Raw genomic sequence first — 27,686 nt, forward strand, 5'->3', positions numbered from 1 at the left:
CCAGGGTTCCAGATGGCGTTTGGTGTTTTCCTCTGGCGTCCAAGATGTGTGCAGAGTGCAGACTCTTCTGGTTTCTCAGGCGTGTCTGCCTCTCTGAAGGTTTAGCTCTCCCTCCCACGGGATTTGGGTGCAGAGAACTGTTTATCCAGTCTGTTTCCTTCAGGTTCCAGGGGTGTCTCAGGCGCAGGTGTCCTGCCGGTCCTGGGCCCTCCCCTACAAGAACCCAGAGGCCTTATACAGTTTCCTCTTGGGCCAGAGATGTAGGCAGGGGTGGGCAGTGTTGGTGGTCTCTTCCGCTCTGCAGCCTCAGGAGTGCCCACCTGACCAGGCGGTGGGGTCTCTCTCCCACGGGGTCTGGGAGCAGAGAGCTGCTGCGGGCCGGGATCCTCGGGTGTGGGACTCCCGGTAAACACAGGATATGCCCGGTCCTAGAGGAATTCTGCCTCTGTATGTCCCGAGTTCATCAGGCACGTCTTTTGCAGCAGAAAAGTTGGTCTTACCTATGGTCCCGAGGCTCAAGTTTGCTCGCGGGCTGCTGCCCACGAACTTTCTGCGGTGGCAGCAACCAGGAAGATCCGCGCCGCCGTTTCCAGGAGCTTCAGTGCACCAGGGTTCCAGATGGGGTTTGGTGTTTTCCTCTGGCGTCCGAGATGTGCGTGCAGAGTGCAGTCTCTTCTGGTTTCCCATGCGTGTCTGCCTCTCTGAAGGTTTAGCTCTCCCTCCCACGCGATTTGGGTGCAGAGAACTGTTTATCCGGTCTGTTTCCTTCAGGTTCCGGTGGTCTTGATTTTCTTTCTTTTCTGCCTAATTTGTCTAAAAGTCTGTCAGGACTATTAATTTTTTAAATGAAATAGTTCTTAATTTCACTTACTTTTAGCGTATTGCTTTTTTTGTTTATATCTATCTTATTAGTTTGATCTCTGTGTTTGATTATTTCTTTCTGTCTGTACTTTTGGGGTAATGCTTCTGCTTGTTTTTTTTAAAGTGTTCATGTGTATCATTAACTTATTAATATGAAATCTTTCCAAGAGTTTTTGTGCAGACATGCAGAAAGTCAGAATGACCTAGATAGATAATCTGCATGCTCTAAGAAAATCAGATGTCAGCCCAGAATACCTAGTAAAACTATCAAACATAATGAAAGGTTAAAGAAAAAACATTTCACAGTAGGGACAAATATCAGCAATTTCTGTCCACCAATTCATTTCTACACACGGCATTAGTTATAGACCAAAAGAAGGCACAATGAGTAAATAATCCCAAAACACGTAGGCAAAAGATGATTAAAAAGTGAGTCAGGAACACAAAAACAACAGGAATTAATAAATACTCCTTAATAATAACTGTTAATATTTTTAATTTCTTAATAAAAAGATACAGAATAAGAGATTTGATTAGAAAGCAGGATCCTGCTCCCTGGAAGAAGCACGCTTGTCCATCAAGGACAGGTACCATCTTAGAGTTAAAGAATAGAGAAATGTACTCAAGGGAATGAGGACAAGAAGCAAGCAGGCTAACTATTTGATATCTGACAAATATACTTCCAACAAAAACTAATTAGAAGATATAAGGGAGGAAGCTAAATACTCATTAAAGGAAAAAACTACCAACAGGATGTTACAGTTTTAAACATTTCTGTACCAAATGTAAGGGCACCCCCTTTCATACTACAAACACTACTCTATCCAAAATTATATGTCGAGCATCACACAGGTATAGTGACTTCAGGACCTACTTCTAACCAATAAGCAGGTCACCCTGACAAAAGCTAAACAGAAAAACTCTGGAGTTAATTACATCATACATTGAATGGAGCTAATGGAACTCTTACAATGTTTTACCCAATCATTAAACATTAAATTTTATTTTGGCAGTTAATGACATTTTCTCCAAAACTAAACACAGTACTAGGAGAAAAAGTAAGTCTTCATGAACATAGGAAAATTGAAATAACATCTGACATCTCATCTTGTTAATGCAATTTTATAATTAACAGTTTCTTGTTTATCTTGGTTATCTTCCAAATACATGAGACAGAGACTATAAGGTTTATTTGATAAGCTTTACAGAACAATATCTGAGTAGTTATTAATCAGTCTAATCCTCTAAGCTAATCTGGCTACCTCTCAGGGAAGATTCCCAAGATACTTGCATTTTAGTATTGATTTGGCTCTCTCTGCTCTGGGCACTTTTCCAGGTATCTCTCGGACTCTCTCTTTGTGTTGACGTTTCTTTAACCCCTTTATTTACTCCTTTCCACTCACTGGAATCGGAAGTCCACCCCTGTTCTCTCCCCTGCTCAGCCATTGGCTGATCAGTTTTCATTGAGAAATCAGAGAATAAATGGGGAGCAAAATGTATATAACAGCGAGACAGGAGATATTGGAATAAGCATTACAACGCCATGTCTGGATTACAAGAAGTTACGGGAGCAGAGAAATCAACATTTGAATAATACAAGGCTAATCTTTATACAATGCACAAAATATTATGCCTATGCCATCAGACTACCATGTATTAAATATGGATATCAACAATAGATATATCAAAAATTATACAATCTCATGTATAAAAACTGGTTCAAAACAGAACCCAAGAAGGAAGTAAAAAAGCTTTAGAACTGAATGAAAATATGACATACCAAATCTGTGGGAAACAATGACAGTATATTTAGCAGGAAAGTTCTTAGGCTAATTAAATGGTACAATTTAAATGCATTATTTATATGATGTCCAAACTACACCTAAATGAGGTTTTTATAAAAAAATCAGTAATGAAAATGTGGTAGAACACACTTCCAGCTTTTAGGAAGTGGAAGCATAGGAGGAGTTCAAGGCCAGGCTAAACTACATAGCCTCAGCTAAATGATCTTTGTCCACAAAAGGAAAAGACAAGTAGGGAAAAGACAGTAAAACCAAGGCCTTCAGATGATGGCTGAAGGAGAATGTAACAGGGAAAAGAGTCACAGAGATTCCAAGGTATGGGTAAGGAAATATTTACTGAAGGGATGGGGTGTTGTTTCTAGTACAGGACTTTCCTCTTTATTCTGTATACTAGAATGGGGAAAAACAGTTCACTATCTCTATTTGTAAATAATGTTTTATTTGAATACAGTCATGCCTAACTACTTAGTGTGATGTGACTGATTTCACAGTAAATAGACAACTTTGCAAAGTTACCATATGATCGATCAGTAAATCATAACATATTTTTATATGATGCTGCCCAAGATATACATCTGGTCTTTATTATTAAGTTTAAAGTGTACCACAAAAACCATGTGCTAGAAACAATCGTCCCACATTCATGCATGAATCCTATTTAGAAGGGTCTTTGAAAAGTAAATAGGATTGGGTGAGAATACATAAGGCAAGAACTAGAATGTTTCCTGTTCTTCACTGTGTGATACCTCTGCCTCAGAGGGCACAAGGTTCTCTATTCTTCACTTCTTGATAAATTACCTAGTCTAGGCTATTTTGTAATAGGAAGAGAAATCAAACTAAGACCCTGCTATGTAGAGGGTGCCACCACTGAAGGTTTTCAGGATAACCATGTTTACCAGCCTGTAAGTGCATCTGAATGGACAGAACCAAGGGAGCACATTGTCCTATTGCACATTCTTTTATCTTACCTGTCTCCAGAATTCCACTGTCTTTTAGAGAAGCAGGAGATAGGGCTATATACTCAACCCAGGAGTTTTGGGCCATTTCTCTTAAGATTTTGAGAGCAGTAACTACACATGCAGTACCAAGTTTTAAAAATCTTAAGATTTTTAACACTTCTTTCTTTGCACACTCCTCCATGTCTGATACAGTTCCTAGTAATCAACAAATATTTAATGAGTAAATGGCCATCATCACTAGTTACTAGAACAATATCAGTATTTCTTTCCATCTTTTTATAGAATTCAAAGCCTCCTATTACCTGTTCATAGAACCTTTTGGCTTTCTAACTAGAACATGTTTCCAGAAGCTACTAGCCATCACCAATATCCCCCTAAAGTCTCAAAAGACATAAGTGTAGTGCACTGTTCTCCTTCCCTTGAACAGAGGCCCTCAAGAAGAATGTTTCTGTCACTTTCCTCCCACATTGAGAATTAATTCAGCCTGCATGCTCTTTCCTCTAGAGGACAAAAGTCCAACCCTGATTTTAAACATATATATGGCCAATACTATCAAAAGTAAACTTATTAATCATAATACAATATGGCAACACTGAGGAGTGATTTCCTGAAGAAAGCCACAGCATTCATGCCAAGATGTTCTTGTGCCTCCAGGATGGGGTCAAAGTGGGTGGATTCCTGTGCTGCCAGTTAACCTTGGATCAGGGAATTTACTAGTCTGAAGGAGGACCTTCAGAAGAGACTGTCAGAAAAGGAAGACGGTGCAGCTGTTCTGCTTAACATCTTACAGACCCATACTGCTTGTGCTTAAACACTAACTGTAAGTAATTAAAGATAGCATATAGCACTGACTTTACTTAGTCCTTTAAATGAAATGCCATTAAACACTGAATAGAAAATATGCTGTTAGGCTGAAGAGATGGCTCAGCCATTAAAAGCTAGGCTAACAACCGAAAATGTAAGAAAATAGATTACACATTTTGAAAGATGAATGGGATTGTTGGCTCTTCAATTGACAAGGGCAAATTTCAAATGATGTTGGCTAACAAGAAAAATGTTATTTTTCTTTAAAAGAAGTTGTTTAGAGTAATTTTCTTTTATGTTTGAGTGCTTTACCTGTGTCCACAGGAGCCAGAAGAGGGCATGGGTCCTGTGATTGGATTTACCAATTCTTGTAAGCCATTTCAAGTGTGAAATAGTTGCATGCAGTGTATGACATCCCCAAAGAGACACCAGGACACAGGACTTTCTACTACAGGGTAATTAATTGGCTTGATGATCTTGTACAGGTGTTATACAGGTAACCACATCAGCTCTGATTCTTGCACCAGCTGTTTCATTTCCAGAAGTCAACATTTTATAGCTGTCCTCTATATCTGCTGGCTCATACACTCTTTTTCTATTTTGTGGAGTCGTTTCCATAGCAATTGGATAGTTCTTCTCTGAACTTGTGCTAAAATTCTGCAGTGAGTCCATCTGATCTTTGGCACTGGTTATTTGGGACATATATTATTTTTATTATTTTCTTCAGTCTCATCACTAATTTATGGATCTGTTTAGCTCACTTGTTTTTTCTTGGTTTAATTTTGATATGTCAAGTGTTTCTAGAAATTCATCTGTTTCTTTCAGACATTTCAGATTAGTGGAAAAGAGACTTTTAAAATAGGTTCTTATAATTTTCTTAATTACATTTATATGTTATAATATTTCCTTTTTCATTTCTCATTTTATTATTTGGGTCTGTAAAAACACACATGCACTTAGGCTTTCATTCAGGGCTTTCTATATGTGAGTTCTTTTTACTTTTCTTAGATTAACATAGAGTTTGCCAAAATATATTCAAACATAACTTTTAATTTAATGGATTCTTTGGAAACTTTTTTGCTTCCATTTCATTAACTTTTGACCTCTTTTCATCTACTGGTTTGGGGTTTGGTTTGCTCAAGGCTTTTGGATGTATCATTACGTTATTGATTACTGATGTCTCGATTAGTTTTTCATTAAGCATTCAAAGCTGTAATATATCATTGTGTTCAGATAGAAGGCAGGAAGTTATTTCAATTTTCCTGTGTTTGTTGAAAGTTGCTCTTTGTTCTAATATATGGTGAATATTGGAGAGATTTCTTTGTCTCGTTGAGGAGAAAGTATAATTTTAATGTTTAGGTAGATGTGCTATAAGATATATTTTGTCCTTTTGCGTTATGATTTCATTCAGTTCCAATGTTTCTCTGTTTAGTTTGAGTCTGGACAACCTCTCAGTTTTTGATAATTGGGTACTAAAGTCATCCAATGTCATTGTGGTGATTAATCTATAGATTTAGATCTAATAGACAGTATTTGTTTTATGAAATTGTGTTTAGTGCAGTTATGGTTATAAATATTTACAGATTTTCTTTTCTAGAGGCCCCTTACTTGATCAATGGGCTGTCAGGAGTGACTGAATATTTGAGGACTTTTACCATCTTTTCCCCTGGCTTATAGCTGCTTGTTTCAACTGTCGAAAGCTGTATACCATTTCTGCTCTCTCATTTATTGGCGTCTGGTTGGTGGCCCACAGTTTGTTGTGTGGTACAGGAAGTAAATAGAGCTGTTGGAGGGGTGAGTGTCACTTTAGTTCATCACTGTGACCATGAAGGAATCAGTTGTAATCAATGCTCACTAAATACATATGCCAGGTTGTTAGAACCTATTGATTTATCTCCTTTACATTCACCCTCAATACATAGCTGTTCAATTAATAATATCACTCTGATATGGGATAAAGAGTCTAAAGTGACACATTGAGTGTGAAAATAGTTGCATGCAGTGTAGGATATCTCCACACAGATACTAGGACACAGGGACTTCTGCTACAGGGCAATTGTGACTTGCGAGTCAATAAAGAAAACCTCTTTTTTTGAAAGGAGGTGGTAGAAGACATATCAGCCATGGAGGAATTACAGTATCAAAAGATGAGTTAAGCTTTAATTTCCTGGCTAAAGCAACTTTGGAAGTTGCCAGAAGATATCTAGTAAGCTCAGTTTGATCTTAGGTAGCCAAGAACAACATCAAGGAACATAATTTGCCTTCTTCATGCAAGTATATATGTATGTATATATATATATATATGTACATATATATATCATGGGATGATGTGAGTATAAATAAATATATACATAGTTTCTTCGTCTAGACTTTTGTTCTGTCCTTTCTTCATATGTGTGTATCAATGAATATATTCTGGAAAGAAAGGGAAAAAGCCAGCATTTGTAACTATTTAGTCTGTGTTGGGTCTGTCTTTCTCTCTCTATTTCTTTTTAAATTTTATTTTTCTTGGATATTTTATGTATTTACATTCCAAAGGTTATCCCCTTTCCCTCTCTCCCATACCTCCTCCCCCTGCTTCTATGAGCATGCTCCCTCTCCTACCCACCCACTCCAACCTCAGAGCCCTGGTTCCATGTTTTTAATCTAACAGTACTGATTGGAGGTAATTAGCATGACTCACATTTTATAGATATAGAAAAGAAATCTCTAAGAAGGTCCCACTGGGTACCTGAGACCATGTAGCCAGTATTTTAGTTTCTCCATTACTGAACCCAAGTCTGTTTTCTTGCCAACAGAACAGGACCCAAGTAACTAAGACTAGCTCTTGTGGTAGAAGAAAAACAAAGATTCTTTAGACTCGTGTTCTGAAATGTCTTTTTAAACTCACTCAGGTTTTAAGCTTCTTTTTATCACAGTCAAGGGGAGATTGGGAATTAGTTTACTTAGTGAATCCTGGTGGTTAATAATTTTTTTAGTTTGGCACACCTTAGCATCACGAGTCTTAAAAGGTAAATGAGGTCATGTATGTAAGCCTCATGTGCCGGGTTTGAGTAACTTTATAAGGGCTGCACTCATCTAGGCACAGGGTGCTTTGAGCAAAAGGCTGAATGTGTCAGCTTTTGAGTTATTTTTCGTGTTGAACATAAGCATGGCTATACTCTTGTTTTTCCCAGTTTAAACTCTATCAGACTGGAGAGGAAGAAGACCAAGTAGCATGGGAACTCTGCAACAAAGTCAGGGCCTGCACATAGTGGGGAACCAGGTGGTCTTAGAGAGGGAGGAGCAGTGTGTTTGCCTCTGTGCATTTCTCTAAACAGCCTTGAGTCTGAAAGTACTTAAGGTAGTGGAGATTTATAGACCAGTGATCACTAAACAGTGAGACTTACTTCCTCATTGGCCAGATGCCAAAGTTTGTTTCTTGTAGTCATGACTCTGTTGATTAAAGCTCTAGCTGATCTCGTTGATTGCAGAGCATTTGAGATTGATTGCTAAAGGTTGGGTACATTTGGCATAGTAGAATTTGAGCCTCTGTGCTTGCCCTATACCAGAAATACTTTCCTCCTTCCTCTAAATGTACCTTTATACTTACCGAACACTGGGCAGTCCAGCTTTTAGATTGCTGACAACTAGAGTTTGAAGGTAAGAACACAGCTTATCTAAAACATTTGGCATAACTTGTTGGTGTATGTTCTTAGTTCTCAGACATACAGGTGCTAATGTGTAAGTGGTGTAACTCAAGTCAGAAAGATCCTAAGACTTAAGAAACCTAAGAAAAATAATGAAAAAAAAATCTGAAGCTAACATTGGCTGTGTTCAACTTAGAAATTCATGCAGACACCTTTCCACAATACCATCTCTTTGTGCATACTGTACTTTTCCCTCAGAAAGACTCCCCTCCTGTCAGCCAGCTACACTGCTCTGGCTATGACTCTTTCTTCACCACACTGGACCCTCTTTCATCTAAGTCTTTGGACACCATTCAAGCTAGGCCTATAAAAGGAACTGGACCAGGTCTCCTGCTTAGGGAAGTTACTTATATAAGCAAGTAACCATAGCACTGTGGCATAAGATCTGGAAAGTTCTAATGTAAATTTAGATCCTCTTGCAGCTCAGGGTGGAGGACAGTTATGATTTCAAATCGTGTCTGGAGGACAGTGTGAGGACCTGTCTCAGAAAACAAGATGAAAGGTTAACTCTATGGAAAAGACTAGAGATTGTTTCACAAAGGAGGCCACAGGGACCTGGCCTCAGAGGACGAAAAGGAGCCTGCCTGGGAAAGTCTGTGTGTCTATCTGCCTTACTCTAAAAATAGCAGTGACCACAGCTGAGACCACCTATAAGTAGAAGCCCAAGGAAGCACTCTTTTTCTCTTATAGCCTGCATGCTGTGGGCTGTCAGATGGCAGGTGTATTTCTACCTGTGTGCTCCTTGACCTTCTATGAGGTTATCAGAAGTAGAAAGTGTCATTCTCAGTATTTGATGTACCCAGTCTGCGAGGCACTGGTGCTCAGTAGCACAGGAAGCTGCTTTCAGTTCTTCCCCTGTGATCTCTGCTTCTGCTCAGCAGCAGAAGTGAGGTTTGTGCACACATCAACTCCAATTCTGGGAACACATTCAAACTTGAGAATCTGATTTCAGCTGGGTGTCTGTGGCTTTTGTATCACTGTAAGATAAGGCATTCAGAAACCTCTATTCCTCCCCAACATTGTCAAGCTGGGCATGGTGCACACTGGGCAAACCTTTACTACAGAACTACACATCAGCCCCCACCTGACTCACTGTACATACTTCCATGGCCTCACTCAGCCCTCAAATCTACCTTTATACCACACAGACTCTATTAATGAGCTGGTCTCTGTCAACTGAAGATTTTCAGTCCTTACCTCCAGGTCATAATTTTAAACTTATTTAAATTCAGTTACTTGTTTGGTCAAGTAACAAAGAAACACTAAGAGAAATGCATAATTTTCTTTATTTTCCAATATTCAATGAAACAGCAGGTCTCTGAGCTTTAACTGATCATGCTATTCTGCTCAGTTTTAAAAAAAATTCCTACAAAAAGTTCCAGATCAAGGTGTCTGTCAGTATGGTTTCTCAAGGCCTTTTCCTCTGCTTGCAGGGGGCCTTCTTTTACTATGTCCACACATGTTGTTCCCTGTGTACATCCCTTGGTATTTCTCTGTATGTCTAAATCTCTTCTAAGAAGAACCCTAGTATGATAGAATTGGAGCCTCATCTCAACTTAATGACATCTTCAGGGCCCTGTCTCAAACTGTCACATTTTAAAGTAAGAAGATTAGAGCTCAACATGTGAATGTGGAGGCACACAGTTCAGTCCATCATATTCACCAATGCTTTTGCAATATTAGTTTATGCAAATAGTTTGCTGTTGCTCACACATTGAGCAATTTAAAATGATGCAACAAGACGTGGTAGTATGTATCTGGAATCGCAGCATTTTGGAGGCAGAGGCAGAGGCAGAGGCAGAGGCAGAGGCAGAGGCAGAGGCAGAGGCAGAGGCAGAGGCAGAGGCAGAGGCAGAGGCAGAGGCAGAGGCAGAGGCAGAGGCAGAGGCAGAGGCAGAGGCAGAGGCAGAGGCAGAGGCAGAGGCAGAGGCAGAGGCAGAGGCAGAGGCAGAGGGATACTTGCAATTTTGTTTAGAAAAACAAAGGATGAATTAATTAACTCAAACTTTTTCCTTTATTCTTATTTTGTTTTGTACCAGACTAGGTCTGCTTCTGCCCTTGAGGTATCCAGGTCCCATTGTGCACTGAGTAGGACTGAAAAGAACGAAGTTTATTCTGGTAGGTGGATTTCACAGGGTGTCAGTCGGAGTGAATGCAAAGGGATAAATAGCCATCTTTAGTGATGGTTTTCAGTGAAATAGCTCTCTCTTATTGGGGGTATTAAGGGGTATATATAAACCTTGGTGTGTAGGTAGGAGTTTTCATAGTGAGGGTATATTACTGGCTGGTGTTCATATGTTGGGAATGTTCCTTTACCTGTGGAGGACTATTTGATTCCTGAACATATCCTTACAGGGAAAGAGGAAGGTTAATCTCTAATTTTGCCATGACTACCTCAAGGGTTGCAAAAGTGGGGATCATAGGGTTTATGTGCACGGGGAATGCACACCCAGAGCAAGGAGGAAAACAGTCCTACTCCTGCTGGTGTCAGGATGAGATTTTCAAGGCTTCGACACATCAAACTTACTCTTGCTCTGGATTGGCTCCCTTGGTTGCATGGCATTCCAGACTCACAGGTTTAGTGCTTTGAAACAGTATTACTATAACCTAGACTGGCCTCAAAGTCACACTCTTTCTGCTAGCTTCCCTCATATTGCTTGCCATCATAGCCTACTGATTGTTTTAACTGTTTTTGGTCAGAAGTTTGAGCAGATTACAGCGGCTGGGTGAAATGAAGTTTTGCACACCAAGAGGCTAGGGGAAAGCATCCCTCCTCAGTTCATCTGCTGAACATCAGCCTTCTGTTCTGTTGTGCAGGTAAAGGACTGAGGATGCTGCCTCCAATTTATCCTCAGCTTCTAAAGGCCGTGAAATCTATTCCCTGTTGTCTATGAGCTGGTAGTGGGAACTGCATCATCAGTATACTTAGAGAACTCCCATATCCACCACCAAAGTTCTATTGGAGTTCAAAATGAGAATGTGTTTGGGAACTGTTATATTGAATACCTAAATTTACATTTGAAAAGGACACTGTAGACTTGCAGACTTGTGCTCTCATGTTGCCAACAGGGGAATGTGCTAGTAGAGATTTGTCTCTACAACCTCTCAGTTCTGGAGGCCATATTAGGCTTCCTATCTTAATAGATATTTGGTCATTCAAAGATTTCTGGTGGGGTTGAAGACTGATTACAGTCTCATAGCCTATCAGGCTGTTTAACTCTGAAAATACATATTTTTTGTATAGTTATCTATACTATACAAGCTAGCCAAGATATAATATAGATTTTAAGCCTTTCTTAAGCTGGAATGGATAACTAAATGTTCTGTTTAACTAAACAAGTGATGGACTGTGTGTTGAGTATATCATATGCTTTATAAATTTTAGAATGGTAATAATTGTACTCAATTTATATATAAGTGAAAAGGCTTTTTAACTGGACAAAAAGGGATAAATGTTGTGGTTTGCCCTGGAGTTATCTGTATTTTGATGCTAACTCCACTGCCCCAAGAACAGCTGTCTAGTCATGTACTCAGGAATCAGGTGACTTCAGTAGAAACTTCTCCCCATTGAATTTGTAAAATACAGGTGAGGGGTAGGTACAGGATAGAAGGAGGCCTGTCATTGGAGAAGGAAGGATGGGTGGGAGAGAAGTTTGAAGGAAGAGGAGGAGACTGGAACAGAAAGAGAAGAGGAGAGGGAGAGAGAGAGAAGCGCTGGCAGGACAATGGACGCTGATGTAAAGATCTCACTCTGTGTATTTACAGATTGTTATTAATGTTCCTAAGGGATGGATGGTACTGGGCTTTGTATGTTTAGGTGGGCAATTATATCTTACCAATTGGCTCAAAGAAAAAAAAAGAAAAGGACAAAAATACATTAAGTAATAACAATTTCTGTATTAGTTTTCTTTGTGAATATGGACTTATTGCATGGGCATCTTAAATTTCATGGACACTTGTAACTTAGAAGCAATTTTTAAAGAAGTTTTATGAGATTAGTAGACAGATACTAGCTGAGGTCTTTATCAAACCATTGATTTAGAATCTTGTAAGCCTTCTTATGTTTAGAGGAATGAATATTACTTATGCTAAACCCGTGATGTGGATTAAAAGTGAAGGGGGAATTTAGGGAAGGACCTAACATAGAAGGTATGTTAGAAATGTCAGTGCTCCAAACCAAGTGAGTGAGCTTACACTTGCCACTTCAGAACCAAGGAGACTGGAGCAGGAGGATTGTACATTCAAGGCTACAGAATGAGCAATGGGCAATCCTGGGATATGTAGAGACCCTATCTACTCTTACCTTAAAAGAAAAGAAAGGGGAGATGGCAATACTTTATCTTCCTCTGCTGAAGCTGATTATATCACATCTCAGAGTTTTATGGGAAGTACACCCTCTCTGCCATACTACAACTGTAGCTGCTGCTTATATTGGAAATGTTTTCAAGTACAACTGGGTCTTCATTTTCTAAAAGCACTGCATCCATTCCAGAGAACTCAGCTTTCTCTGGGAACCTGTCATCCTGATATTTGGTCTGGCCAGCCTGGACAGTCTTTGTTTCTCTCACTCATTGTAGTTTTCTTTACACAATTACTAGCAATTATTCACTGTTACACTTTCCATAAATATTCTTTCCCTCTAATGTTCTAGGCCTCAAATTATATAAGAACTAAAAACAAGTTGCTTATAATAAATAAAATAGTGGTGCTCACTATTGTAGCAGTCACTGAACATTACCTTGCTATCCCTCTGAGCAGCAGTGATAGATGTGCTTTGAAACTCAAATAGCCACTTACTCTTGAGTATTAGAAGATCATTCATCCCTTCTATTCATATATTTGTAAGTTTCTAGGTATAGCAACCACCAACAAACAGTGGAACAATGTGTCTCTTTCTGAAAAAAAAAAGACATAAAGTAGACTGTAAGTGCATGAGAAGATATTCATTAGTAGTCATGAAGGAAAAGCAAAACAAATCTATTGGGATGGAGATTTAAGGGAGATACATGTCAGTGATTAGAGAGTACTATATACTACTGGTAGACTTCTTAAATGATACAGCCACTGTAGGAAAGTTCTATGACAATTTCTCAAAAATGAGAACATACTATATGGCATATCTGCATTGAGTTATGAACCCAAAAATATGAATGTAGAAGCTTAGATATTTGTACATTTTTTATTGTACAATAGTTGAAAGGAGGCACTCCAAGTGCCCATGGACAAAGAAATGGATAAACAAACCACACTACAAGCAGGCATGCAATAAAAGTTAGCATTAATTGGGAAGAAAATCTGATGACATGCCACAATACAGCCGATCCTTAAGAATATTCAACTAAATAAATTAGCTATTCACAAGAGGACAAAATGAACTTAGTCTAAAGCATCTAGAGTTTAAGGAGATAAAAAGGAAAATAGTGGTAGCCAGGCACTGAGATTTAGCAGCAGTGGGCTCCTAGCTTCCATCTAGAAAAGTAAAATGTTTTCAGGAGATTCAAGGTGATGGTAGACAAAGAACAGCAGGAATATTATTAATGCCACTGAGGCATCCACTTATGATACTTAAGAGTCATTTTCATGTTGTGTATGCTTTATCACAGTACTTTAAGAATTCCATTCTGATCTTTTCTCACAGGGACTAAACCTTCTTCCCTGAGACATCATGGCCCTGGCCCCAGAATTGAGCAGACAGACAAAACTGAAAGAGGTCTCAGGGATCCCACTGCAGGCTCCAACTGTCGACAACTGGAGTCAGATTCAGACCTTCAAGGCGAAGCCAGATGACCTCCTCATCTGTACTTACCCTAAATCAGGTAACCTGGTAGAGTAGTAGCCCCAGCCTCATCCTCTGAGCTATCTGAACTTCTCACCTAAGTTAGAACTACCTACAATGAGAAGCTGGCTCTTTTTGTCCCACAATGGGTGCTACTTCACATGTCTTATCCCTGGGATCTTGAAGCTTAGTCTCTTGTACCATTCATTTTTCTTGGGAAGAGGTGAGATTTGTCTCTACTCTTTTACCTTTCCCAGAGATCCAAAGTATTTCTTCTATAGCTAACAAGATCCTGGTTAGAACAGAAGGTAAAGCCAACATCTGCATCCACACCCATTCATTAGTATGTTTGAAGAATAATCTTCTAACTCAATCTTTATGGTCTTCCCAGGGACAACATGGATTCAAGAAATTGTCGACATGATTGAGCAGAATGGGGATGTAGAGAAGTGCCAGAGGACCATCATTCAACACCGACACCCTTTTATTGAGTGGGCTCGGCCACCCCAACCATCAGGTAAGAGACCCTGATTCCATATATGTTCCTCTCCTGTCTAATCTCTGTCCTTGTCCCTTCATCTTCTCTTTTTCTTTCCTATCCTGTCTCTCTCCCTCCCCCTAGTTGCTATTTGGAACAGCATCATGCTGTATATTAGGCTGGCCTTGAGCTCACTGAGATTCTTCTCTTCTGCCTCCTGAGTGTTGGGTTAAGTGTATATGCCACCCCTTCCAGATCCATTTTTTTCTGTATTTCTACCAAATGTGAATCAGCAAGGAAGATAGATGCATATGAAGGCAAAATTCTGCCTAATGTTCTCATTATACCTTTGCTCTGGTCATGTGTAACTGCAGAATAGAGGAAGGAACAGAACTCTACTCATCAGCAGCTCACAGCCATCTGCTTTCAGTACTTTACCTTTCATAACCAAGTGGTTTCTGGACAGTGTCTTATGATTCAAAACACACACACACGCACACAAACACACGCATGCACACACACATACACACATATACACACATACACATATATACATGCACACAAACATACACACACATGCACACACATACACAGGCATATTAATACACACACATACACATGCACATACATACATATGCACACACACACACACACACACACACACACACACGAGGAGGCAATTACTTTGTTCAATTAAAAAGCTATTTTTCCCGTGACGTTAACTGAACATTTTTCTTTTCATACATAGTTTCTAGTCTTGAGATTTCCTTGCTAAACATAATCCCTTATTGTTGTGAAATCAACCTTCCTCAAGTTCTTAGTTCAAGAGCAATATGTGGCCAGACTCTTCACCAAAATATAATATAATAACCTCCAGCCCATCTCTCCATAGAGCAGTTCTGCAACCTCATGAGTGGGCCTCCATTCTCTACTCTTTTGGCACTGCGCTCTTCCAAATTTTCCCCAGAATTGTCTGTGAAGCTTTGCTTACAGCATTTTAGGGCTTTTAAGCTTGATGTTCAAATTTCAGGACACATTATGAATCTGTCATGAAGCTCATCACAATTAGTCTATAGTTAGAAGCAGAGACAGATGCTAATGTGTTGCTCACCTTTTTTCTATTTAGTTTAATTTCCCATTGGGCTGCCAATCTGTGGGTGAACCTTTCTGGAAACCGCATTATGGATATACACACCCAGAGATACAGTTCATAGTCCAGTCAAGTTGACAATGGAAAGTAAGCATTATACCTTGTTACCTTCCAGACCTCATATCATAGAAGTAAGGTGGAACGTAAGTTTACACCATGCCCTCCCGCTGTATGTTTATAGTTAAATGCCACTTATTATCAGTCACAATTCTAGTTTTTTAAAAGTATCTCTGTTCCTTGTTTGACAGGTTTCCCGATTATTCATATAAGAGAATCTTTACCATTTTCTGGGGAATCACAGTCCAGATTCAAATGTGCCGCCTAACAGAATGATTTCATGCAATCTTTGAAGCAATGCAGGACTAATCCTCTAACCTCTCCACTGCCATTATTTGAAGAGCCTGATTGCTAGATTAAAGGAAAGACCTTAGGGACAGTCTGCAATATCTTTATTTCATCTTACTCCAGTTTATCTCAAAGATTCACAGAGAAAGTCCCTACAAGAGTTGTAAATAGAAGTGCAAACATCACAAACCATGTATCAGAAAGGATGTAATAGAAGAAACATCACTGCACAGAACCAGAGAGATGTTTTTGATATGACAGGAAGGGAGGTGAAAAGAGTCTGCTCACTGTTTCTGATCAGCTCTGGCTCAAAAGGACAAATTTGGTTATTCTTGGCTTCCAGGTCATTATCCTCAAAATGATAGAGTGAATTCCTTGAGGTTCCAATAAGAGACTTCAGGTTTGGGTGCTGAGAGGGACACTAAGAGGAGTTTCCTTAGAGATGTAAGTCTTGTTAGGAGAATTGTTAACCCCATGGTCATACAGATAGACAGCAGCATGAAAGGGCACTGATGAGAATCCAAGCAACATGGTAAAATGTGGGAAGTCCATTCTTATAGGTCTCAGAGAAATTGGGGGGTTTCATGAACTCAGGCTGACTAATTCCTATACAGAAGCAAAAGGAGGAGGAGGAGGAGGAGAAGAAGGAGGAGGAGGAGGAGGAGGAGGAGGAGGAGGAGGAGGAGGAGGAGGAGGAGGAGGAGGAATAATCCCAGGGTAGGAATGTAGAACTCCAGTGATGTGTGTGGGACACATCTATTGAAGTTGAACATGCTACACAGGTGTGGGATGTGTTGTCATTAGTGGCTTTCTGTTCTCCTTGGGTCTGGTAGTTTGGGCATCTAAATTTTCTTTTTTTTTTTTTTCTGGCTGTGTCTCTCAGGAGCGATCTACATCCGGCTCCTGTCAGCCTGCACTTCTGTGCTTCATCCATCTTGTCTAATTGGGTGGCTCTATATGTATGGGCCACATGTGGGGCAGGCTCTGAATGGGTGTTCCTTCAGTCTCTGTTTTAATCTTTGCCTCTCTCTTCCCTGCCAAGGGTATTCTTGTTCCCCTTTTAAAGAAGGAGTGAAGCATTCACATTTTGATCATCCGTCTTGAGTTTCATTTGTTCTAGGCATCTAGGGTAATTCAAGCATTTGGGCTAATAGCCACTTATCAATGAGTGCATACCATGTATGTCTTTCTGTGATTGGGTTAGCTCACTCAGGATATTTTCCAGTTCCAACCATTTGCCTACGAATTTCATAAACTCATTGTTTTTGATAGCTGAGTAATATTCCATTGTGTAGATGTACCACATTTTCTGTATCCATTCCTCTGTTGAAGGGCATCTGGGTTCTTTCCAGCTTCTGACTATTATAAATAAGGCTGCAATGAACATAGTGGAGCACGTGTCTGTTTTATATGTTGGGGCGGCATCTTTTGGGTATATGCCCAAGAGAGGTATAGCTGGATCCTCAGGCAGTTCAATGTCCAATTTTCTGAGGATCCTCCAGACTGATTTCCAGAATGGTTTTACCAGTCTGCAATCCCACCAACAATGGAGGAGTGTTCCTCTTTCTCCACATCCTCGCCAGCATCTGCTGTCACCTGAGTTTTTGATCTTAGCCAATCGCACTGGTGTGAGGTGAAATCTCAGGGTTGTTTTGATTTGCATTTCCCTTATGACTAAAGATGTTGAACATTTCTTTAGGTGTTTCTTAGCCATTCGGCATTCCTCAGCTGTGAATTCTTTGTTTAGCTCTGAACCCCATTTTTTAATAGGGTTATTTGTTTCCCTGCGGTCTAACTTCTTGAGTTCTTTGTATATTTTGGATATAAGGCCTCTATCTGTTGTAGGATTGGTAAAGATCTTTTCCCAATCTGTTGGTTGCCGTTTTGTCCTAACCACAGTGTCCTTTGCCTTAGAGAAGCTTTGCAGTTTTTTGAGATCCCATTTGTCGATTCTTGATCTTAGAGCGTAAGCCATTGGTGTTTTGTTAAGGAAATTTTTTCCAGTGCCCATGTGTTCCAGATGCTTCCCTAGTTTTTCTTCTATTAGTTTGAGTGTGTCTGGTTTGATGTGGAGGTCCTTGATCCACTTGGACTTAAGCTTTGTACAGGGTGATAAGCATGGATCGATCTGCATTCTTCTACATGTTGACCTCTAGTTGAAGCAGCACCATTTGCTGAAAATGCTGTCTTTTTTCCATTTGATGTTTTTGGCTCCTTTGTCAAAAATCAAGTGCCCATAGGTGTGTGGGTTCATTTCTGGGTCTTCAATTCTGTTCCATTGTTCTATCTGTCTGTCTCTGTACCAATACCATGCAGTTTTTATCACTATTGCTCTGTAATACTGCTTGAGTTCAGGGACAGTGATTCCCCCTGAAGTCCTTTTATTGTTGAGGATAGTTTTAGCTATCCTGGGTTTTTTGTTATCCCAGATGAATTTGCATATTGTTCTGTCTAACTCTTTGAAGAATTGGATTGGTATTTTGATGGGGATTGCATTGAATCTGTAGATCACTTTTGGTAAAATGGCCATTTTTACAATATTAATCCTGCCAATCCATGAGCATGGGAGATCTTTCCATCTTCTGAGGTCTTCTTTAATTTCTTTCTTCAGTGTCTTGAAGTTCTTATTGTACAAATCTTTTACCTGCTTGGTTAAAGTCACACCGAGGTACTTTATATTATTTGGGTCTATTATGAAGGGTGTCGTTTCCCTAATTTCTTTCTCAGCTTGTTTCTCTTTTGTGTAGAGGAAGGCTACTGATTTATTTGAGTTAATTTTATACCCAGCCACTTTGCTGAAGTTGTTTATCAGCTTTAGTAGTTCTCTGGTGGAACTTTTGGGATCACTTAAATAAACTATCATATCATCTGCAAATAGTGATATTTTGACTTCTTCTTTTCTGATCTGTATCCCCTTGATCTCCTTTTGTTGTCTGATTGCTCTGGCTAGAACTTCAAGAACTATATTGAATAAGTAGGGAGAGAGTGGGCAGCCTGGAGTGGATGTTCTCATGTGCTTAGCAGACTGTGCAATCATCTCCTGAATTGTGTTACAGGTGTGGACAAAGCCAATGCGATGCCAGCTCCAAGGATATTAAGGACCCATCTTCCCACACAGCTGCTGCCACCGTCTTTCTGGACAAACAACTGTAAGGTAAGACAGTAGCAGTTCCTATCCGGACTGGAGCAGGGAGCCCAGGGCCTCAGGCCTCACAGCCTGAGTGAGTATAGCTTCCTTAGCAGTACGCTGTACCTCTGAGACCTCATACTGTGCAGTAAAGTCAAACACCATGCTAGATTTAGTAGAGTGGTTCCCCAGAGGCTTTCAAATGTGATGTGAAGGCCGAGGGCAGACTGAGGTACTGGGGATCATGTGTTCTTCAGTGAAGCAGACTGGGAGTGGGGAACGGGAACCATAGGCTGTAGGCTATAGGAGGGCTTATGGAGTGGAGCACAAAGAAGACTGAGCAGATCAAGTGCAAAGGACTGATGTTCAAAGGGTAAATCCCAGTGGAGCTGCAAAGGAGGATTGGATGGAGCCTCAGAAGCCTCCAGGCTGCTGTCACTCTTTCTAGGATTATGTCATGTGTCCCAATGTCTTGTCTATTGTGTTCCTGACACATTGAGGGTGTTGGACCATGGTAGGAGTATACCATGGGTATACCAAGGAGTATGCCAAGGGTACAGTAATCGTGCAGTGAGTGGAGCTGAGATTCAAGGATGAGGCAATGGCTTTTCTAAGAATAATCTTTTTCTTTTTTAAATGGAAATAGTGAAAGAAAGATAAAAAGGGACTGGAGAAATGGGCTCAGTGCTTAAGAGCATTGACTGTTCTTCCAGAGGACAGAGGTTCAGATATTAGCTCACAACTGTCTGAAACTTCAGTACTAGGGGATATGATGCCCTCTTCTGTTTTGTATGGGTACTGCTTGCACATGGGTCATGATCATAGAAGCAGGCAACGCATCAATATAAATAAAACCATCGCATAATTTAAGCTTTAAGGATTGTTTTGAAAGGACTAAAGTATTTCTAGATAGCAGAAATATTGTTGGAGCTCCTACAATCAAATGAGTGTGTATTGTCTGTAAAGGTGGGTGAGGAATGCCAATTCTATTCCTGGCATTACTGGGACCAGCTATCATGAAATCACTGAGGAATACCTCTTGATATTATCTGAGATCAAATAAGCTGAGGAAATTCCCAAGTTACAAAAAATAAAACTGAAATAAAATTAAGAAAAGCAGAATTATCATGGACCTGTGCAGTGGTATTTGATCCTCTGGATAATTCAGCAACATTAGCTTTAATGTTTGCACAGGGATTGAAACAGAACATACACAAGGAGATAAGAGAATGAGGAGAGAGCTTTGGTATCATGGGTCATCATCTTCAATGTATATGTAGGTGGAGGAGTTGAGCTCTGTGGTACAGAGAATAGTCTTCAATGGGTATATTTTCAGTTTTGAATGAGTGAGGTTATTAAGTATATAAAACAAGCCAAAGAAAAATAAATAGCAAGCAGCCTGCAGATGAAAGGATGGAGTTAGAGAGATAGACAGACAGACAAACAACAAATCAGGTCCTCAAGCAGAAATTGCCTGGACAAGCCCTCTTGAATCTGACACTTTGTGTTCCCAGCACTGAGATTCCCAGGCAGAGCATAGTGTGTCCCTGGGCACGGCTTCCAGGTCAAGGAACAAATCACAGTAGAAAGATAATATTACAAGGGGAGGACTCACAAACATCTAGCAAAAACTACTGATGAATCTCCATTGGGATAGCCAGTCAGTTTACTCATAAAATACCCAGGCTGAGCAGAGTATTCCTCCAAGTAAAGGACTGGTAGGAAAGAGATAACATCAGGAGATCCTGTGCTCACACCATTTTCAAGAAACTGAGGAAGTTTAAGCATCAGCTGGAGTTTCACACTGAGGTTTCTCTCTATGGCTAAGGTTTCCAAGATCTGATCTAGCATCTCTTTCCCAGTGGGCTAAACAAAGTTACACCTGTAGGAAATAGTTCAACTTCCAGATGATCTCAGTAACAGAAGCAATTTACTGTTCTCTCCCCTCCTTGTAACAGAGTTAGTGGAATAGTCTCTCCCCAGATAAGGGATCTTGTAGAACACTTAGAACTACATGCTTGGTGTTGAAATGTGTGTAGAGTAACCCAACTTCTGGAAACAGCTTGTCAGTGAGTTCAAACAACAGAAGGCAATTTACCAATATAATGTACATTGTGGGTCGTAACGGAGACCATGGGTAGTTTCTGGATAGTCTTTTGTCACCCCTCAAAGGTTTTAAAGATGAATTCCCGCTTTTTGCCCTGTTCAGGACACTACAAGCTCATACAAGTCAGCTAAGATGACCCCAGTACCAAAAACAAGAGTATACTCAACAGAAATACACATGATCTTTTCTGAAGAGTCATCTCAGCGCAGACCCCCAGATTACCACTGTGATCATGATCATACATTGCAACATACATACATACATACATACATACATACATACACACAACATACATAAGGGAAGAGAGCTTCATAAGGGTGTCTGCCAAAGAAGAGTCAGAGTTGGCCCCCAAAAACTTCTGACAAACCTGTTGTATGCAAAAATAAAAAAATGTTAATGCTGTATAAAATAGATCATTGTATCGTAAATGACATAAGGAAAGAAGGTGTGACTTTGAGTCAAATCATCAAATAAAGAAATGGTGTTTTATAATTGTATATACACATATATATTATACATCATATACATTATAAATATTATGCATATTTAATGATTTATATATAAAACACTGAATGTTAAGAACCAGAAGTAGCCTAACTCTCAGACTGTGTGCATCTGGATAGAGAAATGTAAGAACTTGGAAAGGGGATGAATGAGGACTGAGGAAAGGTGAGAGTCCTGTGTTGTGACTGGAAGCCACATCCATGAAAAGGAAAGAAGAAATTCATAAAACGTCAGTCAATACTGAGGTGAAAGACAACCTGAGTACAAAGTGCAAGAATCAATAAATAAATAAATAAATAAATAAATAAATAAATAAATAAACTGAAACTTTAGAAAATTCTTTCCATTGGAGCGCAGAAGCATTTGGATTTGGAGGAAACATGGGTTAGATCTCTAGCAAGGTGAAAAAGTCTCCCAAAAGGGTCCTTATTCAAACGCACCTGGCATTTGTTTATTCTGTGTAGAAACACACAGTTTTGAAAGTGACCATCATGGAAGAAAGTTTGTGCTCATAGCAAGTAGGATCCATGGTGCTGCTCCACATCGAAACACCAGGTGGAGTGATTGCTTTCCCAGAAATCAGGCTGAGGTTTCTGGAAGGCTCAGTGGCTCTGTAGTTGATTCAGAGTATCTAGAGGAAGAGTTTGCCCCTGATAACAAAAGGGAAATCAAGAACTGAGATAAATTTCAATGAGTTAGGGCTGGGCTGGGAGTACCATAATTGGTGACATTGCTCTAGGCTGAGTCTTGGTGCCAGGGCAGGAGAGTTGAGCATTCCCCAAGAGGACTCAGCCAGAGTGAGAACCCAGAACTTTTCATGTTCATGTTCCTTTAACTCACCTCTCTTCTTCTCCAAAGTTCCTTTATGTGGCTCGAAATGCCAAAGACTGCATGGTTTCCTACTACCACTTCTACAGGATGAGCCAGGTGCTCCCCGATCCAGGCACCTGGAATGAGTATTTTGAAACCTTCATCAATGGAAAAGGTAAATAAAAATGCATTGTCCCTCTGTGGTTTTACCCCGATTAGGCTGAGCTGAGAGAACAACCCCTGACAGTTGATCCCCCAGAGTTTCCTGTGCCTCCTATTTAAAGGCCTTTATTCAGGGATTCCTGGCCTATAGACTTTCCTCAGCCTGTGTGACCCTGTTATAATATGAGGGTGCAAGTGATTGTGCATAATCAACATGAAGCCACTTTAATTCTCATATTAAAGCAAAACCTCCAATACTGATAGAAACTACGTGACCTCAGAATTGAGCAGCTCAGTGACCCTGGAAATATCTAATACAGAATTTTTTCTTCTCTGATGTACCTGAAGCCAGAAAAAAGAAAAAAAGAAAGAAAGAAAAAGGAAAGTCAAACTTTCCTGACTTGGAAGGTTTGTGTCCATGAAAACAATTCTTGTTTTTCACAGTAAGTTGGGGATCTTGGTTTGACCATGTGAAAGGATGGTGGGAAATTCGAGACAGATACCAGATTCTCTTTCTCTTCTATGAAGATATGAAGAGGGTAAGTAAATCACTGCTTCAGCTCCAGGGACAGGGAAGCTGCTTTAGGAATGTGGTTCTGACAGGGATGTCTGGAAAAATGTGATAGTGTGAAAACTCTTTTCCAGTCCAACTCAATGCTACCCTCACTCACAGGACCCAAAGCGTGAAATCCAGAAGGTAATGCAGTTCATGGGCAAGAATTTGGATGAAGAGGTCGTGGATAAAATAGTCCTGGAGACATCGTTTGAGAAAATGAAAGACAATCCTATGACAAATCGTTCTACAGTCCCCAAGTCTGTCCTGGACCAGTCCATTTCCCCTTTCATGAGAAAAGGTCTGTGGGGCTTATTTATCTCTAATTCTGAGCCAGTCCCTCTCCAATCCACATATTGTGATTCTAAGAAAGCTAGAGATTTGTTCCTAGTGTACAAGAAGCTCTACAAAGCAAGTCTTACAGATAACTAAGACCAGAGCTACCCTTGGTGCACACCTCCTTGGGATCCCTGCCTGCGGTTAGACTCATCAGAGCTGACATCTAGTTTGATTCTGTCTCCAAATCATGACTCATGACACTTTCAGGACTTTCAGCATGTATTACTGAGACCCAGGCCCTTAATGCTTCCTAGATTTTGAAAGAAAAAAAAATCTGATTGTCCCTCATGATTCACTTTTAAGAGGAAAACGTTTTTTTTTTTTAAAGTTAGTATACTCAATAACTTTTTAAAACTCAATAGTTTGATGATTTCATACAGATCCTCAGTAAACCCACTTTCCAAATGTTAGGTACAGAATGAAACCCATCCCACTGTCTCATTGACACATGCATTTTTTCCCACAGCAGTGCAACCAGCACTGAGGTTTACACATTTCTCCAGAACATCTTTTGTCTTCCTTTTAGCACATGAATTAATTCATTTCACTCCTCTTGCAGTATACCAAGTGTTCAGGCCCTGAAACAAATCAAACTGTTCTATCTCTTTTCTTTATTAATCCCTGGTGAGAATTTGACAAGTAGCTTTTTCCCAGCCCATCCATGTCCACTCTTCTTTGGATTCACTTGCGTTTGTTTCTTTGCTTGCTTTGGCCATAAAAACACAAATACAGATACCATGACATTAATCTGTTAATTACAATATAAACTGTGGTTATATTATACACTTTTGTATATAATGAATAAGAGCTATCTCTCCAGAGAAAGAAACACAGATCTCAAACATCACTGTTTGTACATGTTTGTACATGTGTTATAGACATACTATTACTTTTCCAATCATTTCTCTAATTTTAGAAACTATAAATACTATGTTTACATTATAGGATCAATGCTACAATGAACATTTCTGTTCATCAAATTGCATAATTTCCACAAGAATCATAGGAATTCCAAAGATGTACTCTTCATAAAATCAATTCACAGAAATTAACTCTACACTTCAATAAATTTTCTAAACAAATAAAACTATTCAATTAGCATCTGAATCAAAGAAGCAATGAATTTCATCACCTTGAGCAATTTCGTGTGATATCTTTTGCCTGCAGTCACTTCCTACAGAGAAAAATGTTCTCATTTTTCACTATAGGTTGATTTAGCTTGCTTTTAGATCATGTATAGATGGAATATCACAATATGTATTTTATTATGTCCAGGGTCTTTGGCCATTATAACATTTTAAGCTCCTCTGGTATGATTATATGTCTACTATTTGTTCATTTTTATAACTATGACTATCTAGTATATGTAAGCCAGATCACCTTGAATTAATCAACCACTTAATTTAGAAGCTGGTGCCCCTCCCAAAGACAAATAGGGGTCCTTTTCAGACAGGAGAAGTAAGATGATGTGGAATTAGATTCCTGTTATGACAGCTCCATTGTGGTCCCTCCACCCTCCAGTCAGGGACACAAAGTCTGTCAATTAGAGACTGATGTTCTTGTCTGGGCTTTGTATTTCAGGAACTGTGGGTGATTGGAAAAACCACTTTACTGTAGCTCAGAATGACAGGTTTGATGAAATCTATAAGCAAAAGATGGACGGAACCTCTCTAAACTTCTGCATGGAACTCTGATCAAGAAGGACATCTAAGACAGGAGTCTGTCTGCAAGCCTCAATTCAGCCAAAGGAAGCTCTGAAAGCAACCTGTAAAGGCCAAGGATTGTGGCTCCTACTCTGTGATAACTAACATCACATCACCATTCATAAAAGCATCATGTTTAGTATATACTTCCTCCACTCTTCAGTACAAATCAGTAACACAGCTTAACGAGCTAGTAAATAAACACATAAATAAAACTCTAGTAGTATACATTTTATGATGACATTCTTCTAGAAGGTATAACCAGGATACTAACTCTGAAACACACATCAATAGTGATCATCTAAATTAAAGTACATGAAATCCTAAAGTCCTTCCTGTTCAGTCTGTTTTGCCTGATTACAACGGGAAGAGTCAACATGTTGCAACTTGTTGCAATGTGTTTAAGGGAGCAGGTTCTGTGGGAGGAAAGTGAGGGAAGAACTTCAAGGAGATGTCAGAAATCCAAGTCTTAGTAAAGGGAATCCTATTTCTAGGTCATAAAGGAAACAGACAGAAGACATGAAGGTGGCCTTTGGAAGCACAAATTGTGTCTGGACAAGAGCAGAATGGAGGCTTGATGCTCAGTGTGGAGCCAGTTGAGTTTTGATCTCCTGTCATCGCTTCTGAGGAACAGCTTGTACTTTTGCCCACTTTAGCACAGTCCATCTGCATTTGCTTGCCAGCATACTTCCTTCCACCTCCCACTTGCTCCATGTCTTGGGCATCCTTTTACTCCCAGTAACCAGGCAATATGGAGAACACAGCATGTTGCACGACTGAATGATGGCTCAGAAGACAGAAAGGCAAACATGTTTTGGGTCTCAGCACTTACCCTGTCACTTTAGTTGCAGACGTCAGCACTGCTAAGCTGAGATCAGCAGGAGCAGCCTGTGGCATGAGCAGGATATATATGTGAGCTCAGGGTACCTAGCATGAGCTAGAATGACATTTCCTTTCAATCACTCAAATGTACACTTTCTCCTAAATGTCGAGGACGTGGGCACAGCATGTGTTACTGCCAGCAAGAGCCATTAGAATGTGTGGTAGAACTTAGTGGGTGGAAGCTACGAAACTGGACTGTGACCTAGAAGAGAATGAGTGCTCCTGGCCCTTGCTTTTTCTTTCCCTTGTTTCTTGGCCATGAAAAATTCAATAATATGAGGTGGGCAGTTTTGCTCTGTCATTTAATTCCATGATGATATTCTATCCATCTGACCATGGAATGTAAATTCCAAAAGCAAAAGCTAAAATAAAGCTTTTGTCTTTATAAGTTGCTTATCCCAGATACTCATTAAAGTGAAAGGAAGCTCAACAACCCATTCCCAACGATGTGGCTATGAAATGCTGAAAAACATCTGTAATTTTGTTGAACTTATAAGCAACTGTTTGGTTACTGCTAAAATCTAACTATATGTGCATAGATAATTGACAACTTCTATGATATAAAAGATGTTTATATCCTGATTGGATTGTAAATTTTTATTGTTTTCTTCTATGTCTTCACATGTGTATTGAAGTAATTCAGTTTCTGTAAGTAATTTGTCTGTTCTTACAATCCAAACCAAATAGAAGTTCCTATACCTTCTTCCTTTCAAGGTTAAGTTCATAACATCCCAGAGTCGCTCCAGCTTATTTAAGGCGCAGCTTGTGTCTTCAACCAGGTACTGTTTAACAGTAAATTTGGGGTAAATTGTTGAAACTTGTTGGTGATGAACTTAAGCCTCTATTGGCTTTGTCTTGCTTGGAGTTTACCTTTCTACTCAGAATTGAAAATAACAGTAACTTGTAAAGTTGTTCAAAATTGTAAAACATATAATGTTAGTTTAGTAAGTGTAAGATAATTTACCCACTGGTAATTTTAACTATTACTTTTGGAGCAAAGAATGAATAAAGTAAATGAAATATTACATCTGATGTATAGCTAAGTAATTGCTAGTAATTGACTTGTTTTTTTTCATTATTTATTCACTTTACAACCCAATATTAGCTCCACACCCCCTTACATTGTTCCTCCCCCCACTTTCCCTTCACTTTCTTCTCTGAGCAGAGGGAGTCCCTCCCTGGGTATCACCAAACCCTGGTACATAAAGTCACTGCAGTACTAGGCGTATGGTCTCCCACTGATGCCAGACTAGGTGCCCCAGTTACGTGTGAATGGTATGTACAGGCAGGCAAAAGGTTCAGAAGCTGCCCTCACTCCAGTTGTTGGGGGACACCCATGAAGACCAAGCTGCAGATCATCCACGTATTTGCACAAGGCTTAGGTCTAGCCCATGCTTGCTCTTTGCTTGGTTGTTAATTCTCAGGAAGCTTCCAAGGGTCCAGGTCAGTTGCTTCTGTTGGTCTTCCTCTGAAGTTTCTATTCTCTGCCCATCCCATCTTTCCAACAACTGCTCCACAAAAACTCTTCAATCTCAACCTAATGTTGGGCTGTGGATCTCTGCATCTCTATCAATTAGCTGTTGGATAGAGCCTCTCAGAGCACAGTTAAGCGAGACTAATGTCTATAAGCATAAA

The 27,686-nt window shown here is 39.8% G+C and overlaps 1 protein-coding gene across 9 annotated transcripts; it reads left to right on the top strand.

Annotated features, from left to right (window-relative positions):
* The first annotated feature begins 4,210 nt into the window (after positions 1-4,210).
* LOC148003358 (sulfotransferase 1C2-like) lies at positions 4,211-27,098 on the top strand. 9 transcript variants are annotated; one of them, XM_087568478.1, is made up of 11 exons: positions 4,244-4,442; positions 4,751-4,881; positions 6,024-6,220; positions 10,155-10,233; positions 13,754-13,931; positions 14,283-14,408; positions 18,921-19,018; positions 22,461-22,587; positions 23,019-23,113; positions 23,248-23,428; positions 25,048-27,098. In XM_087568478.1, exons 5-11 carry the CDS (start codon positions 13,781-13,783, stop codon positions 25,158-25,160), a joined length of 891 nt encoding a protein of 296 aa, XP_087424604.1. In that variant the 5' UTR covers positions 4,244-4,442; positions 4,751-4,881; positions 6,024-6,220; positions 10,155-10,233; positions 13,754-13,780; the 3' UTR covers positions 25,161-27,098. The 9 variants fall into 9 exon arrangements, with proteins under 9 accessions (XP_087424600.1, XP_087424599.1, XP_087424601.1 ...); XM_087568479.1 differs by having other exon boundaries at positions 4,334-4,442; positions 6,104-6,220; XM_087568480.1 differs by lacking the exon at positions 6,024-6,220 and adding an exon at positions 10,816-10,932 and having other exon boundaries at positions 4,334-4,442.
* Positions 27,099-27,686: the final 588 nt, after the last annotated feature.

Source organism: Rattus norvegicus, chromosome 9 (genome assembly GCF_021556685.1).
Source record: "Rattus norvegicus strain SHRSP/BbbUtx chromosome 9, alternate assembly SHRSP_T2T, whole genome shotgun sequence".
Classification (NCBI taxonomy): domain Eukaryota; kingdom Metazoa; phylum Chordata; class Mammalia; order Rodentia; family Muridae; genus Rattus; species Rattus norvegicus.

What these genes read in the sequence shown, in the direction of transcription:
- LOC148003358 (XM_087568474.1), top strand. Translation starts at nt 13,781, where the DNA reads ATGGCCCTGGCCCCAGAATTGAGCAGACAGACAAAACTGAAAGAGGTC. An exon ending in TCGGCCACCCCAACCATCAG is followed by an intron (nt 14,409 to 18,920) that starts GTAAGAGACCCT and finishes ATTGTGTTACAG; the next exon opens with GTGTGGACAAAGCCAATGCG. An exon ending in TTCCCCTTTCATGAGAAAAG is followed by an intron (nt 23,429 to 25,047) that starts GTCTGTGGGGCT and finishes TTTGTATTTCAG; the next exon opens with GAACTGTGGGTGATTGGAAA.